Source organism: Amblyraja radiata, chromosome 10 (genome assembly GCF_010909765.2).
Source record: "Amblyraja radiata isolate CabotCenter1 chromosome 10, sAmbRad1.1.pri, whole genome shotgun sequence".
Classification (NCBI taxonomy): Eukaryota; Metazoa; Chordata; class Chondrichthyes; order Rajiformes; family Rajidae; genus Amblyraja; species Amblyraja radiata.
This window is the reverse complement of record NC_045965.1, coordinates 18,723,024-18,739,735: the sequence shown is the minus strand read 5'-3', so window position 1 is coordinate 18,739,735 and position 16,712 is coordinate 18,723,024. Positions and strand designations below refer to the sequence as shown.

The 16,712-nt window shown below is 41.7% G+C and overlaps 1 protein-coding gene across 2 annotated transcripts in view; it reads right to left on the bottom strand.

The window, feature by feature from the left end:
- The window catches only part of LOC116977628 (phosphodiesterase 4D interacting protein), a 375,033-nt gene that overhangs the window by 202,662 nt on the left and 155,659 nt on the right, over positions 1-16,712 (bottom strand). For both annotated transcript variants that reach the window (XM_033028241.1, XM_033028242.1), the window contains exon 4: positions 1,433-1,543. In XM_033028241.1, the coding sequence (XP_032884132.1) occupies positions 1,433-1,543 (111 nt within the window). The remainder of the gene's footprint in view (positions 1-1,432; positions 1,544-16,712) is intronic.

Sequence of the window (16,712 nt, the reverse complement as noted above, 5' to 3'; positions counted from 1 at the left end):
CCCCCCCTCCTCTCCCCCCCCTCCTCTCCCCCCCTCTCCCCTCCCCCCCTCTCCTCTCCCCCCCTCTACTCTCCCCCCTCTCCTCTCCCCCCTCTCCTCTCCCCCTCTCATCTCCCCCCCCTCTCCTCTCTCCCCTCCCCCCCTCTCTCTCTCTCTCCCCTCTTTTCTCCCCCTCCTCCCCTCCATCCCCTCCCCCACTGTCCCTCCCCTAAACCCCCCTCCCCTCCACACACCCCTACCCCCTTCCCTCCACCCTCCCTCCCTCTCCCTGCTCCCCAGCTCTCCCCCTCCCCTTACCTCACCCCCTCTCAGCACACCCCCTCTCTCCCCCTCTCTCCCCCCCTCTCCCCTGCTCTCCCCCCCTCTCTCCTCCCCCTCCCCCCTCTCTCTCCCCCCTCTATCTCCCCTCTATCCCCCCCTCTCCTCCCCCTCTCTCCCCCTCTCTCTCCCCCTCCCCTCCACACCCCCTACCCTCTTCCCTCCACCCTCCCCCTCCCTCCCCCTCCCTGCTCCCCACCTCTCCTCCTCACCTCTCTATCCCCCTCACTCTCACCCTCTCTCTCTCCTCCCCTCCCCTCCTCCCCCACCTTTCCCCTCTCACCCACCCTCCCTCTTCTCCTCCTCTCCACCCCCCTCTCCATCTTGCCCCTCTCTCTGTGTCTCTGTCTCTCTCTCTGTCTCTGCCCCTTCTCTCTCTGCCCTAACTCTCTACCCCCCCCCCCCTCTAGATGTGACTGCAAGTTGGGGGCTATGCGTCAGTAGATAGGGTGGTTATGGGGTAAAAGGAGCAAATTAATAATATTAATATAATATCAAGGGGGGTAATTAGCGTGAGTGCGGTTGGGGAGGGGGGGGGGAATAGTTAGTGTGTGTAACGCTGCATGCCACCTCCCCCCCCACAACCGCACGTTGGGGGAACAGACCCAACGGGTCTGCACTTGGTCTAGTGCACTATATATTCTGGCAACTATATTCAAATTGTGGGGCTGAAATTGTGGTGTGCTTAGGGATAATTCCAATCCAGATTGATTCTCGTATCTGCATTGTAGTCATGGCATGACACTAGTAGTATTAATAAGCCATTGATAACAAATGTTAAATCATGTTCTTTCAACTTTCTTCTCAACTTTCCTGTACTATCTTAGTTTGATGTGCTTCACATATTTCTCCAATATCCTCACACACTATTTGGCGATTACATTGCATATTAATAAGGAGTAGCATGCCCCTGATATATGGGGCGGTGTCTTCTGCCTTTTTTTGTGGTTGAGATAAAAAATAATAATAAAAAGAGCATGAATATTGACATTTGAACCTTCCTTGTACTGCTTATTCATTTTCCAATATATTAGGTTAGAAATATTGTATTTTGACATCTTGCAGAGAATATATTCTCAATACATTGACCAAACAAAGTGGGAAAGTCTCCTACCCTTTTGTAGATATCCTCGCTGCTGTCATCATATTTCTGCTGTATTCTCTCCTCCAGGAAATAGATCCGGAGCTTGAGGCTGAAATTTTCTTTTTTCAAGTCATTTAGATGCTGGGAAAGAGTACGGTAACCGTTAGACATGGCAGGTGATAGAGTGGGGGGCAAATGCCCCCCACCTCGCTCAGTGCAGTAACATTTCTAAACCACCTAGAAGTAAAACCATTGAATTATTTTGAAGGTTGCACAGACTAACTCAGCACAGTCAGTGTTAGAGTCGAGGGAAAGCCGAGAGTCTTTTTTTATCTTGAAGAGGAATGCCTGGCATTTTGAACTGACCAGTATACTGCATGACAAGTGACACAAGTGATGTAAATTGATCTCATTGCTGCTGAGAGTCTATGACTAACTTCACATCACCTTATTAGTTACATATTGACGGGTGCCAGCTAGTCTCCTTCTGCCTTCCTAGCTGTATTTTGGTTTGAACAAATGTTACAATTGCAGAGTAAATGTTAGCAATAACCCATAGTGGTAAATAAACCTCACCACCTGTCCAAAATTTAATACACATCCTATTTCATGAACAAATAGTTGCTTCATTTCAAATCGAATTTAAACAATTATAAAAAAATCATCTTATATGATGTAATTATACTTTTCATTTTACTATATGTTTGAATATACAATGTGAGCCAGTTTCACACAGTTTTTGGCTCACTTTGCATATTAGCAGCGTGAAGTAAGTCATCCTTGATAAATGTGACAGCGCGTCCCATGGGAGAATATAGAACTAGGGAGTTACCCATTTAAACTTGCGCTGTTCCACTTATTTTCTCAGAGAGTTGCTAGTCTTTGATACCGTCTTTGAGTCACGGCATCACACCATACGGAAACTGAACCTTTGACTCAACTCATCCACACTGACGAAGATGCCTCATCTAAGTTAGTCCCTCATACCAATATTTGGCACCATATCCCTCTGAATCTTTACTATCAATGTACCTGTCCAAATGTCTTTTAAATGTAGTTATTGTACCTGCCTCAACCACATCCTCTGGAGCTTGCTCTATATATCCACCAGCCTCTGTGTGAAAAGATTGCCCCTCAGGTTCCTATCAATCTTCCCTGCCTCACCTTCAATGGTACTTCCCACGATACTTGATTGTCACATGTACCTAGGTACAGTGAAATGCTTTGTGGTGCATACAACCCAGTAAAACCCTACAGCAGATCTCATCTCGGCAGTACATAAGAGTCGCCACGTTTCTGGCACCAACAAAGTTACAAAAGTTCACCGACTGGTCAAGTTAAGTTTCTGGCAATGGTGATCGCCAGGTTTTGATGGTAGGGAATTTGGCATAATTGAAGTTACAGGGAGTTTGGAGGGATGTGTTTGGATTCTGTTGTTGGCCACAGTCATGGTCTGACAGTCACTTTCAACTTTTCATGTAAAACTTGAACATTAATAGCCTGGAAAGCTGTCCTGGGCAGAGATGATTAACCTCCAAGACCACAATCAACTTCGTCTATGGTAGGAAAGAGTTCAAAGACAGTTTGCTTCTGACCCCCAATTATCTTAATTTCATTTCTATTTTAAAAATGTGCATCAGTAGCAAATTGTAAATGTTCTGCTACAATGAGATTTACATTAAGATCTACCTGGTCCACAACATGACACCATCTTCCATCTCTCTCAACCTCTAGTTTTGTGAAGTTTTATGCTGTAACTACATTGACATAGACCGCAACTCGAGAGCTAAAGATTCTATTTTAACCAGAACAAAACAAATTCCCACCAAAACTGTCTAAAATAGAAATCATCGGGGCACTGAGCAGCTGTACAATACTCCATTAAAAGCTCCTGAAATATTTAAGAATGGAACACTATTTGCTCCTTAGAGCCCTTCCTATTGCATATCAAGGTGGTCTTTCAAAACTCAGCAGTTTCTTCAGCAATTCAGTCATTCTGCTGATGCAGAGTTCCTGTGGAAATTCGAGGCATATGTAATAAATATTTCTTTTCAACAGCACATAAAAACATCTCAATACCCGGATTTATCCCAGAATTTGTCACGCAATCTAAACATGGAAATACCAATGTGATTGTAAAAAAATAAAATAAATTGTAGGAGTAGATCATCTGGTCCTTCAAGCCTGCTCCATCATTCAAGATGGGTGTACATCTACCTCAGCTCCAGATTGCAGTACAGTTGTCATATCCCTTGATCTCCAGAAACCTGTCGATTTCTGCCTCAAATGAACTCAACTACTGAATCTCTACAAGCCTCCATGGTAATAAATTCCTAAGGTTCGCCCTTTTGAGTGAAGAAATCTCTCCTCATCTGGTTCCTGAACAGTCTACCCTTGTTAAACTGTTCCCCTTGCCCGAGATTCCCCAGACAGGTGAAACATCTACCCTTCATCTAACCCATCATGCCATTTAAGAATTTTCCAAGTTGTGATGAGAACTCCTTTCTTTCTTTTACACTCAGCAAATGGTTCCTTTTCCACAGATGTTGCCTAAACTGAGTGTTTCCAACAATTTCTGTTTTTATCCCAGTCTACTCAACCTCTCTTCATACAGCAAACCCATTTTCCATGGAATCAATTTTGTAAATCTATTTTAAATACATCCTTTCCATTTTCATCTATCCATTTTCACCAAAGATGCAGCCTGGCCCGTTGAGTTACTGCAGCATTTTGTGTCTGTATTTGGCGTAAACCAGCATCTGTAGTTCATTTTTATTACATAATTTCTCAGATACACATTTGCTGTTCTCATTACTCTCAGTAGTCTTACCAAGGTTGAACATAATTGTAATAAGACTTTTATCCCTTTGTAATCAAATCCTTTCATAGTCATGGGCTACAAGCCTTTAACACAGTGAATGGCAGGGGTCTGGGGAGTGTTGTAGATGAGAGGGATCTAGGAGTCAGGTACATAGTTCCTTGTAAGTAGCATCACAGGTAGAAAGGGTGGTCAAAAAGGTTTATGGCACATTGGCCTTCATCAGTCTAGAGTCTAGAGGATAGAAGTTGGGAGGTCATGTTGCAGAAAATGTAAGACGTTGGTGAGGCCACATTTAGAGTATTTTGTTCAGCTTTAGGCACTATATTATAGGAAAGCTTCTACAGATGTCCTATTGAAAGCATTCTAATGGGATGCATCTCAGCCTGATATGGCGACTGCTCTGCTCTTGGCTGCCAGAACCTGCAGAGAGTGGTGAACACAGCACACTCCATCTCAAGCTTGTTACTTGTTTCTACACAGTCCATCTCCATGGTGCACTGCATCTGAAAGGCTGGAAGTATTCCATGAAATACTGTTTGCTTGCTGCAATATATGGTTCAGGCCATTCCTGATTTCCACATATATGAATTACAGCATGTTTGCCAAGAACAAGCTGGAGATTACATTCAGGGTTACCCATATCATGAGTCAAGAGAGTTGATGCACTTTGCTTCATGCCTTGGGTAGCTGATGTAATTAAACCTAATTGTTGATCTTGATTGAAACAGCACATGCAGCCATGTAATTCTGTTATTATCTTGCTTGAACTTAATTTTTTCCATTAATCATTCAGTCTGATGAAGGGTTCCGACCTGAAACGTCACCCATCCTTTTTCCCAGAGATGCTGCCTGACCCGCTGAGTTACTTCAGCACTTTGTGTCTATCTTCGGTAAAAACCAGCACCTGCAGTTCCTTCCCACATGTAATATTTGGTTCTATTGATGTCACTGAAACTTTATTTACTGTTATCAGCCTCCTTATATCTATGCAATTCTACTGCTGAAGTTGACCAAACTAAAACCATAGCTCTAGGGCATTGTAATAAAGGTTGATATCTCATACATGTTCTCTCAGGAACTCTCAATAACCTGGTATTGAATAAATACTATGAATGGAAGCATAAATATCTAGTCAGGAAACACTGTTGTACAATGACATTATAAAAATAGCCTGAAAAGAGTGAGCTGAAAGATTTATAAATCGACTTTCCAACAGCTAATTATATTCCAAAGATTAAGCAGTATATAAATAAAACATTGGCATGACATTAGAACAAGTTCGTCATTTACAAAGTCACTTCAAGGTTGGAGAGTAGCACTTTGTAACTTATCACTGGAAGACAAGAAACCTAATACTATTTCTGCACTAATTTCTTTATTTTTCTCTCTTTTGTGTGGCCTCGGTTTGGAGTTAACTTTTGACAATTGAATTAAATGAAGAAATTATCAGTGTGGAATATTATGCAATGGACCCTACCTAGAATGTAAAATATTGGCTTTTAATTATAAAACTAGATGACATTAGCCTGGAACATGGGCCTCCTTGGTTGAGTATATTCTGGATGAGAGGTTATAAAATGACTCCTGGAATGTAACCAAACACAATTACCACACAGTTTCTTCATAACCAAAAATCTTTCAAACTTTCTTGAAGCTGAAACAATAGAACAGCAATTTTCACATTAATTTCAAACAGAATATTTAGTTGGTCAAGGTGACGGATGCTTATTATGGAAAGCAGATCACAATTATTGACACTATTATTATGAAACAATCATTCCTTAGATATAATGCAAACGCTTTCTTTACATCTATATTAATTGAGGCTTCAGGAGAATATTTCCATTTAAATTCCATGTAAGGTACAAGGATTGATATTGGTACTTTAGTGCCAATGGAGAAGAAATCCCAGTTTTGTCTTACTGTTAAATGGCTTGATTCTGTGGTAGGACCCCATGCATCCCAGATGTGAGAGAATGTTTCTTGATAAGCCTTGATCAAATCAACCTGTATCACATTCAAATTCAAGCCTCAGGGCGCCATAGTGGCGCAGCGGTAGAGTTGCTGCCAATCAGCGCCAGAGACCCAGGTTCAATCCTGACCTGTCTGTACAGAGTTTGTATGTTCTCCCTGTGATCACGTGGGTTTTCTCCAGGTGCTCCGGTTTCTTCCCACACTCCAAAGGCGTACAGGATTGTAGGTTAAATTAGCCTCTAAATGTAGACATTTATCACAAATAGGAGAGATTTGTGGGAAGATTCTATTTAGTTTTATTTTAGAGAAGTGTAGTCTATGTAAGACCTTGAATTGTATTAAAGTGTGTCTGGCATTTAATGAACATTGATGTATTTGTTGTAAACTTTCGTCCCACATATCTTTCGTGATAGGATGACCTATTTCATTTTCCCATTTGTATCTATATGGTTCGGTCGGTGGTACCTCGTTATTTAGTAGGGTGTTATAAATATAAGCTATTAGTTTTTCAGTATTAGGATGCTTGTTCAGACATTCATCAAGAATTTCTGATTCCCTATTCCTGTAGACTTGTGTATTAGATTTAACATAATCTCTAATTTGTAGATATCTGAAGAAATTATTTGAGTGCAGTCCATAATTCTGTTGTAACTCTTGAAATGAAAGAAAAGTACCTTTCCCATAAAGATGTCCTATATTTTTGATTCCATAATTTTTCCATTGTGTGAAACCTTTGTCCATAAAGGATGATTTGAATAAAGGATTATTTACAATGGGAAGGCAGAGTGGTAAATTATTCAATTTTAAATCTTTTTTTATTTGTTTCCAAATTCGTATTCCACTATGTATTATGGGGTTTTCTTTATAGGTTTTTTTGTGCAGTTTTGTGGGGGCAAATATGATCGGTCCAATTTCAAAAGGTAGACAGTCTTCCTTTTCCATCATTAGCCAGTCTGGTTGTTGATCCATTTCTTCCAGCCAGAAATTCATGTTTTTAATATGGACTGCCCAAAAATAAAATAAGAAATTTGGCAAAGCCAGACCTCCATTTATCTTTGATTTACATAAATGTTTTTTATTTATTCTATGATTCTTATAATCCCAGGCAAAACTTGTAACAATGGAATTACTCAAAAAATACTTAAACTGTAAAATGTAAATAATGAAAAGCCACCTCATACTACATCACAACAGAAATTTGGGAATTTATTTGACTGAAATAATGTTTATATCAGGTTTAGGTTTTGGTTTATTATTATCATGTGCCAAGGCACAATAGAAAGCTTGGTTTTACATCCTGTCCAAACAGATACACTATATATAACCACAATCAATTCAAACTCAAGTACAATAATTAGAACAAAGGGGAGAATAGAGACTGCAGAATATACTTCTCAGTATAGAGAAGTATATTCTCTACAATGATACATTTTAGCCCATCAGTTCCTTAGATAAAGTCCAATCTCCAGAATAGGGTAGAGGTGAATTGAACAGTACCCAAACTTATGGAAGCACCATTCAGAAGCCAGATAACAGAAAGTCTTGAGTTGGAGATGAAAGTGCAATGCTAATTCCTTCCATGTAGTGATGCTCAAAAGCGAAATGTGCACAGACGTGCTTCAGAAGCAGTGGAATTTCCAAAACTATTGCAATGTGATAATAATCACATCATCTGATCCAGAGGTGGTGGATGGTGAACATGAGCCAATGGCATATTCCTAAATTAGCTTCCATGATAATTAGAGACACAGAGTCTCAATGGTCAGCACTTGTTCCATCATTCTTTCCAATAAACTTCTATAACCCTTCATGTTCAAAAGTAAACAAGTTTATTTCTGGACACATTTGGATGCTTTAAATATCATTGGGCCAAGGCCAAATGCTTGCTATATTAACTCGTGTTTGATACATAACTATACATATCATGATATAGGGTAAATTTTATAATGCAATACTTAGTACAGTAAATTATACACTAGAAATTCAATGGAGAATAGCAAATGCAATTCATGACCTTCATGATATCCAGTAACAGTAAAAAGTGCAAATTATACTAATAGCCCTGTCCCACGGTACAAGTTCATTCCAAGAGCTCTCCCGAGTTAAAAAATAATCAAACCCGTGGTAAGCACGGAGAATGAACGTAGCGGGTACTTCGGAGCTCGGGGACGTCTCTTAGCGCTAACGGCAGGTACTCGGGAAGACTCGCTAACGGCGGGTAAGCACGGGAAGACTCGTGAAGATTTTTCAACATGATGAAAAATGTAAACGAGAGCCCCGAGAACCGACGAGTGGCCATTACCGTAAATCTCCGAGTTCGAATCAGGGCAAACTCGGGAGAACTCTTGGAATGAACTCGTACCGTGGGACAGAGGTTTGAGTGTTGTTATTGCATGCTGAAAATTATGCATGATGACCTTAGTGATTTCAGTCTAAATATATGCTCCTGATGCATAAATATCTTCACTGTCATTAACATTACTGCATCATAACTCATTTGTTCTTTTGCCTAAATCTCAGTGATTGGAAATCAACTCATTTTTCCTCTGACCTCAGGACAGTCCATCTTCATCTTTAGCCCATCCATGTTTCTATCCCTTCTACAAAACAGAGTTTGAGCACTTAGAAAATTAATCGTGGCCACTCCTGGACCTTAGAACAATTTTCATTGAGTTGCACAGGGCACGGAGGTGCAAAGAAACCTAAATATGAAAGATCAATGATCAGCTTTTGTTCTTCCTACCAAGCTTTTCTCATTTTCCCCAGCTGGACTACAGTGTTGATCATCATAAATGGAAGGGAGCATTGGTTAACAGTAACAGATGTCCTGTGGGAAGTTCTCTGATTGCAGAACACGTTGATAATGAATATCTGCTCCAACATTTTGGTGAGCTTGGTGGCTCTCTAAAGACATGTAACTGATCTTAAACATCAGCAAGGTCAGATGCAGCTGGTGCTTTTCCAAACCGTAAATAACCTTGTGAAAACAATCCCAGAAATCTGCAAAACTAACTGCAGAGGAATGTGGGACATGAATTTCATGCTCCCATCTCCTTTCATTGACCCCAACCTTCCACGTTCTTGTAAGCTGCCCCAACTCTCTAGTCACCAGATTTCAAAGTCTTAATTTACCTGGAGCTTGAATGCCATCACCATATACTATAACCACAATCAATGATGGTGACAAGGCGAAATCAGGAAGCACCTCGATTGTCAGCGAAGCATCACTCCCTGACGAGCTCAATGCGTATTACGCATGCTTTGATAGGGAGAACACTGACCAGCAAAACCAAGGAATTGATTGTGGACTTTGGAAGGGGTAGGATAGGGACCCACAATCCCGTTTATATCAACGGGACGATGGTGGAAACGGTCAAGAACTTCAAATTCCTGGACGTGCATATTTCCAAAGATCTTTCCTGGTCCCAGAACATTGATGCAATTATAAAGAAAGCACATCAGCACCTCTACTTCCTGAGAAGATTACGGAGAGTCGGTATGTCAAAGAGGACTCTCTCGAACTTCTACAGGTGCACAGTAGAGAGCATGCTGACTGGTTGCATTGTGGCTTGGTTTGAGAACTTGAGTGTACAGGAGCGGAAAATAATGCAGAAAGTTGTGACCACTGCCCAGTCCATCATCGCCTCCCCACCATCAAAGGGATCTATCACAGTCGCTGCCTCAAAAAGGCTGCCAGCATCATCAAGGACCCACACCATCCTGGCCACACACTCATCTCTCCGCTGTCATCAGGTAGAAGGTACAGGAGCCTGAAATCTGGTACATCCAGGTTTATGAACAGCTTCTTCCACACAGCCTTCGGGCTATTAAACTCGTCATCACACAAACTCTGAACTATAACAGCCTATTGCACTTTATCTGTTTATTTATGTGTATATTTATGGTCTATACTATATAGACACACTGAACTGTGCTGTATTTTTGCTTACAATATTCTGTTGTGCTGCAGCAGGCAAGAATTTCATTGTCCTAACTGGGACACATGACAATAAACTCTCTTGACTCTTGACTTGGCTTATCAATAGGGGCAATACTGCTGCAGGAAGTTAACTGCTAATAGATTAATAAGTCCCTGTGCAATGGACAGTAAATCCAATCAAAACTTGCAGACCTCACCCTCACCCACCAGAAATGCTTTGAATATCAGTTAAGATCCTACCCAGACTTACTGACTGTCATAGCAGTCAAGAAGATTGAACATCTGTAAATGTACCTGAATGTGTCTGACATCCACAAACTTCAAAACCTATTAAAAACACCGTAACAGTTTTCCAAAAAATCATTTAATTATTTTAAAAACAAACTCACCGAGAAACAACAAATATATTTAAATCAACTCATTCAACTAAGAAAACAAAATAATATTGTACACACTTTTCCATCTGCAGATATTCATGCCAAATGGGCCTCTGAACTTATGGTAGTTTAATCAGTTGCATAAAAATTTGGGATTTACACCTTCTCTCTGGAATCCTGAACCTTCATTCAGTTCTGGAGGTAAAAATTGGCCGCTGTACGTAAAAGTGCCTATTTTGCTGAACAATGGATCGGTCGAGAGGTACTGTGGAGCAGCCTTCTCAAATTTGGTTCCCTGCAGAAATGTGTATCTATCTTATATCTGCTGCATAATAGCATGTAAGCCTTCATCTTAGCCAATGGGTCCAGTTACTGTGCAGACCAGTGCTACGCAAGGACATGTCATCATTCCAACACTTCTCAATCTTTCTCCCTGCAATCCCGCACCTCACTTCCAACAAGATTTCCACAGGACAGGACAACAAGGAAAATGTGTGTTCTCTAATTTCAGCATGTCAATGGCAGGCAGATATATCAGGGAGTATACATGGACTCATCTGCCCTGTATCTGGAACAAGTAGCAATGTTCCAAAAGGGAAATGTTATCCTTGGGTTCTGGGAAGGTCAGAAAATGTGGTGCCATGGAGAGGAGAAAGATGAAATTAGTTCTGGTGATAGGACTCAAGACGCATGAAATGTTAGTGAGTCTATAAGGGCCATGAATTATTGGCGTGGGCTCATACTAGATACTTTTTAACCGAATGCTGCCAGATAATTTTCAGAGCTACAAATACATAGCATGTGCGACCTGGGGACCGAGGAAGCAATTAATGAACAGGCTGGAGACAAAGGCAAATATGTGGAATTTTCAAGTCAGGCATAGAAGGTTTGCTTTGTGTACTGAATTTTGATTTGAACATTCAGGTAAATTTGTTGAATATTGTGGACATAATATTTGAGGGAGTGAGGAGGATTGCAACTTGGGCAAATATACCATTTAAAACATGAGGCAGTTTTGTTCAGGACACAATTCCACGTGCAAGAAGACAACAAGCCTGCAGAGACTGTAATGATTGAGTGTTCGCCAAGGCTGCGCTATGTAGAAGCTCCAGATTAGATTCAGTGGAAGTTTAGTGGGTCATGGTAATGCAAATGTCCAGAAGGAAGCCTTTCTATGTGCATTAAAGGAGCCACATCTGCATTCAAGATGGTCCAGTCCCTTATAAGGGCTGCACAGTGGTACAGCAGTGGAATTGCTGCTTTACAGCGAATGCAGCGCCGGAGATCAGGGTTCGATCCTGACTACGGGTGCTGTCTGTACGGAGTTTGCATGTTCTCCCTGTGACCTGCGTGGGTTTTCTCTGAGATCTTCGGTTTCCTCCCAAACTCCAAAGACGTACAGGTATGTAGGTTAATTGGTTTGGTAAATGTGAAAATTGTCCCTAGTGTGTGTAAAATAGTGTTAATATGCGGGGATCGCTGGTCGGCGTGGACCCGGTGAGCCGAAGGGCCTGTTTCCGCGCTGTATCTCTAAATAAACTAAACTAAACTAACTGTGCCAGAGACCTGGGTTCGATCCTGACTACAGGTGCTGCCTGTGTGGAGTTTGTACGTTCTCCGTGACTGCGTGGGTTTTCTCTGGGTGCTCCGGTTTTCAGGTTAATTGGCTTGTGTTAATTGCCCCCAGTGTGCAGGATGCGAAAGTAGGATAACATAGAACCAGCACGCGGGTGATTAGTTGTCGGTGGACTCGGTGGGCGTATGCCGTATCTCTAAAGTAAACTAAACTTATGGGTCACAAGGTCGGGCACATTGGACACAGTTTCACGTTCCTGTAGAAGGTAGCAACCAATGAAAATAGTAACCCCCATATGTGTCAGATGTAGAGAGGCCAGCTTAGGGAACGGATTGTTATAGCATTATACATATAGTACAGTCAGAGATGTGTAAGTGCAAATGGGAATGATGGACAGTGTCCAACACATGCAGCGACAATTAGAGTCAGGTCATTGGCTGACCTGAGTTTCTTAATTTTATCCATATAACCATATAACAATTACAACACGGAAACAGGCCATCTTGGCCCTACAAGTCCATGCCGAACAATTATTTTCCCTTAGTCCCACCTGCCTGCACTCATACCATAACCCTCCATTCCCTTCTCATCCATATACCTATCCAATTTATTTTTAAATGATACCAACAAACCTGCCTCCACCACTTCCACTGGAAGCTCATTCCACACCGCTACCACTCTCTGAGTAAAGAAGTTCCCCCTCATGTTACCCCTAGACTTCTGTCCCTTAATTCTGAAGTCATGTCCTCTTGTTTGAATCTTCCCTATTCTCAAAGGGAAAAGCTTGTCCACATCAACTCTGTCTATCCCTCTCATCATTTTAAAGACCTCTATCAAGTCCCCCCTTAACCTTCTGCGCTCCAGAGAATAAAGACCTAACTTATTCAACCTTTCTCTGTAACTTAGTTGTTGAAACCCAGGCAACATTCTAGTAAATCTCCTCTGTACTCTCTCTATTTTGTTGACATCCTTCCTATAATTGGGCGACCAAAATTGTACACCATACTCCAGATTTGGTCTCACCAAGTACAATTTTAACATTACATCCCAGCTTCTATACTCTGGGCTGCAATAACATTATTTCTATTCTATTCTACTCAATGCTCTGATTTATAAAGGCTAGCATACCAAAAGCTTTCTTTACCACCCTATCTATATGAGATTCCACCTTCAAGGAACTATGCACGGTTATTCCCAGATCCCTCTGTTCAACTGCATTCTTCAATTCCCTACCATTTACCAAGTACGTCCTATTTTGATTTGTCCTGCCAAGGTGTAGCACCTCACATTTATCAGCATTAAACTCCATCTGCCATCTTTCAGCCCATTCTTCCAAATGGCCTAAATCACTCTGTAGACTTTGGAAATCCTCTTCATTACCCACAACCCCCTATCTTGGTATCATCTGCATACTTACTATTCCAATTTACCACACCTTCATCCAGATCATTGATGTACATGACAAACAACAAAGGACCCAACACAGATCCCTGAGGCACCCCACTAGTCACCTGCCTCCAACCCGACAAACAGCCATCCACCATTACCCTCTGGCGTCTCCCATTCAGCCACTGTTGAATCCATCTTGCTACTCCTGCATTTATACCCAACAGTTGAACCTTCTTAACCAACCTTCCTTGAGGAACCTTGTCAAAGGCCTTACTAAAGTTCATATAGACAACATCCACTGCTTTACCCTCATCAATTTCCCTAGTAACCTCTTCAAAAAATTCAAGAAGATTAGTCAAACATGACCTTCCAGGCACAAATCCATGTTGACTGTTCCTATTCATACCCTGTTTATCCAGATGCTTATATATATTATCACTAAGTATCTTTTCCATTAATTTTCCCACCACTGAAGTCAAACTAACAGATCTATAATTGCTAGGTTTACTCTTAGAACCCTTTTTAAACAATGGAACAACATGCACAGTACGCCAATCCTCGGGGACTATCCCCGTTTCTAATGACATTTGAAATATTTCTGTCATAGCCCCAGCTATTTCTACACTAACTTCCCTCAATGTCCTAGGGAATATCCTGTCAGGACCTGGAGACTTATCCACTTTTATATTTTTCAAAAGTGTCAGTACTTCTTTTACTTTGAAACTCATAGTATCCATAGCTACTCTACTAGTTTCCCTTACCTCACATAATTCAATATCCTTCTCCTTGGTGAATACCGAAGAAAATCTTTTAGTTTTCCATCTAAAATCCCATCTTTTAGTTTTCAACACAAACCTTGTTTTCCAGCCATTGACTGCAGCCATTCTTTGGCAAATGCCTGAGATTTAACCAGATCATGTAATCTTGTGTTTCTTTTCACTGTGGGCTTCTAACTGTATATCTGTATATTACTATGACTGGCCATTCTCATCTGTGTAACATCAGCCTGCACTGCCTTTTTGTTAAAATTCTTATCCATTTTTTTTTGCCCCAAAATTTGACTAAGCTATTGAACCTCTGGCTAACCACTTTCTGTTGCCAATTATCAAATTCATGACAAGCCCTCCTCATCCATCATTCCATGCTCACTGATCTACACTGGATTCCAGTTAAGTAAAAAAAAAAAAAATCCTAGTCTTTTTTTCACACCTTCATGGTCTCACAACTCCCAACATCTAGAATTTATATAACTTGCTAAAATGTCAGTTTCATCCAGTTCTATTGCCTTGTGCAGCAGTGGGTGAAACAAGAGGTTAACAAGAGCAAAGAGCAAAGTCAAGCAACATCACTGGCAATGGTTCAGCCCGCCCTGATGAACTTAATGCAATCTATGATTGCATTGAGCAGAAGGCCAACGGGGTGATGACATCTGTTTTGAGTGTGCCAGTTCCCATGGTCACTGTTACAGAAGTTAGATCGGCCTTCCTGAGGGTGAACCCACGAACCGACTGGCCCAGTTGGATTCCTGGCGGCATTCCTTAAAAACTGTGGAGACTAACTAGCCGGAGTGTTCACGGACATCTTTAATCTCTCCTAATTTTGTTCTGATGTACCAACCTGCTTCAAGAAGACCATTATCATCCTGGTGCCAAAGGAAAGCAAGATATTATACCTTAATGTCTGCTGTTCAGTGGCCTTGACATCCACCATCATGAAGTGTTTTGAGAAGCTGGTCATGGAACACATTAACTCCAGCCTACCAAGCAGCATTAATCCACTGCACTTCGCCTACCGACACAACGGGCTGATCTCCCTGGCCTTTCACTCATCCCTGGAACACCTGGATAAGGACACATCCATCAGACTCCTATTCATCAACTATAGCTCTGCTTTCAATATCATTGTCCCAACCAAGCTCATCTCCAAATTTGTCAATCTTTGTGTCAGCATTCACTTCTGCAACTGGATCCTCAACTTCATGGCCAAAAGAGTTAGACACAATAGACAATAGACAATAGGTGCAGGAGTAGGCCATTCGACCCTTCGAGCCAGCACTACCATTCAACGTGATCATGGCTGATCATCCCCAATCAGTACCCCGTTCTTGCCTTCCCCCCATATCCCCTGACTCCAGTATCTTTAAGAGCCCTATCTAGCTCTCTCTTGAAAGTATCCAGAGAACCGATCTCCACCGCCCTCTGAAGCAGAGAATTCCACACTCACAACTCTGTGTGAAAAAGTGTTTCCTCATCCTTCTAAATTCCAGAGTATACAAGCCCAGCTGCTCCATTCTCTCAGCAAAATGCTGGAGTAACTCAGCAGCATCCCTGGAGAGAAGGAATGGGTGATGTTTCGGTCGAGACCGTTCTTCAGACATCACCCATTCCTTCCCTCCAATGTTGCTGCCTGTCTCACTGAATTACTCCAGGATTTTGTGTCTACCTTCGATTTAAACCAGCATCTGCAGTTCTTTCCTACACACAATGATGAGACGGCATGTAGAAAGGAGATCGAGAATCCTGTTATTTGATGCCAAGACAACAACCTCTCCCACAATGTCAGTAGGACAAAGCCGATTGTGATCAATTTCAGAAAGCAAAGCAGTACACACACCACAGTCTACATCGATGGCACTGAAGTAGAGATGGTCAAAAGCTTCCAGTTCTTAGGAATAAATATCACCACCAATTTGTCCCACAACGAAGCAATGGCCAAGAAAGCACACCATCGCCTCTACTTCCTTAGAAGGCTTAGGAAGTTTGGCACGTCCCCAACAACCCTCACCAACTTCTAAGATGTTCCGCAAAAAGCTTCTTATCGAGATGGAATCACAACCTGGTTTGGGAACAGCTCCACCCAAGACTGCAATAAATTGCAGAGTTGTGGATGTCGCCCAGACCATCACACAAACCAGCCTCCCTTCCATTGACTCCATCTACACTTCACACTGCCTCTGTAAAGCCATCAGCATTATCAAGGACCATTCTCACCCTGGTCACTCCCTCTTTTCCCCTCTCCTATTAGGCAAGAGGGACAGAAATTTGAAAACACATGATCCAGATTTAGTAACAGTTTCTTCTCAGCTGTTATGAGGCAACTGAACAGTCCTCTCATCCGTTAGAGTGCGGTCCTGACCTCACATCTACCTCGATGGAGACTTTGAACTATTTTTAATCGGGCCTCATCTGACTTCAATGTTATTTCTTGCAGTAAATGTTATACCCTTTCTCTCT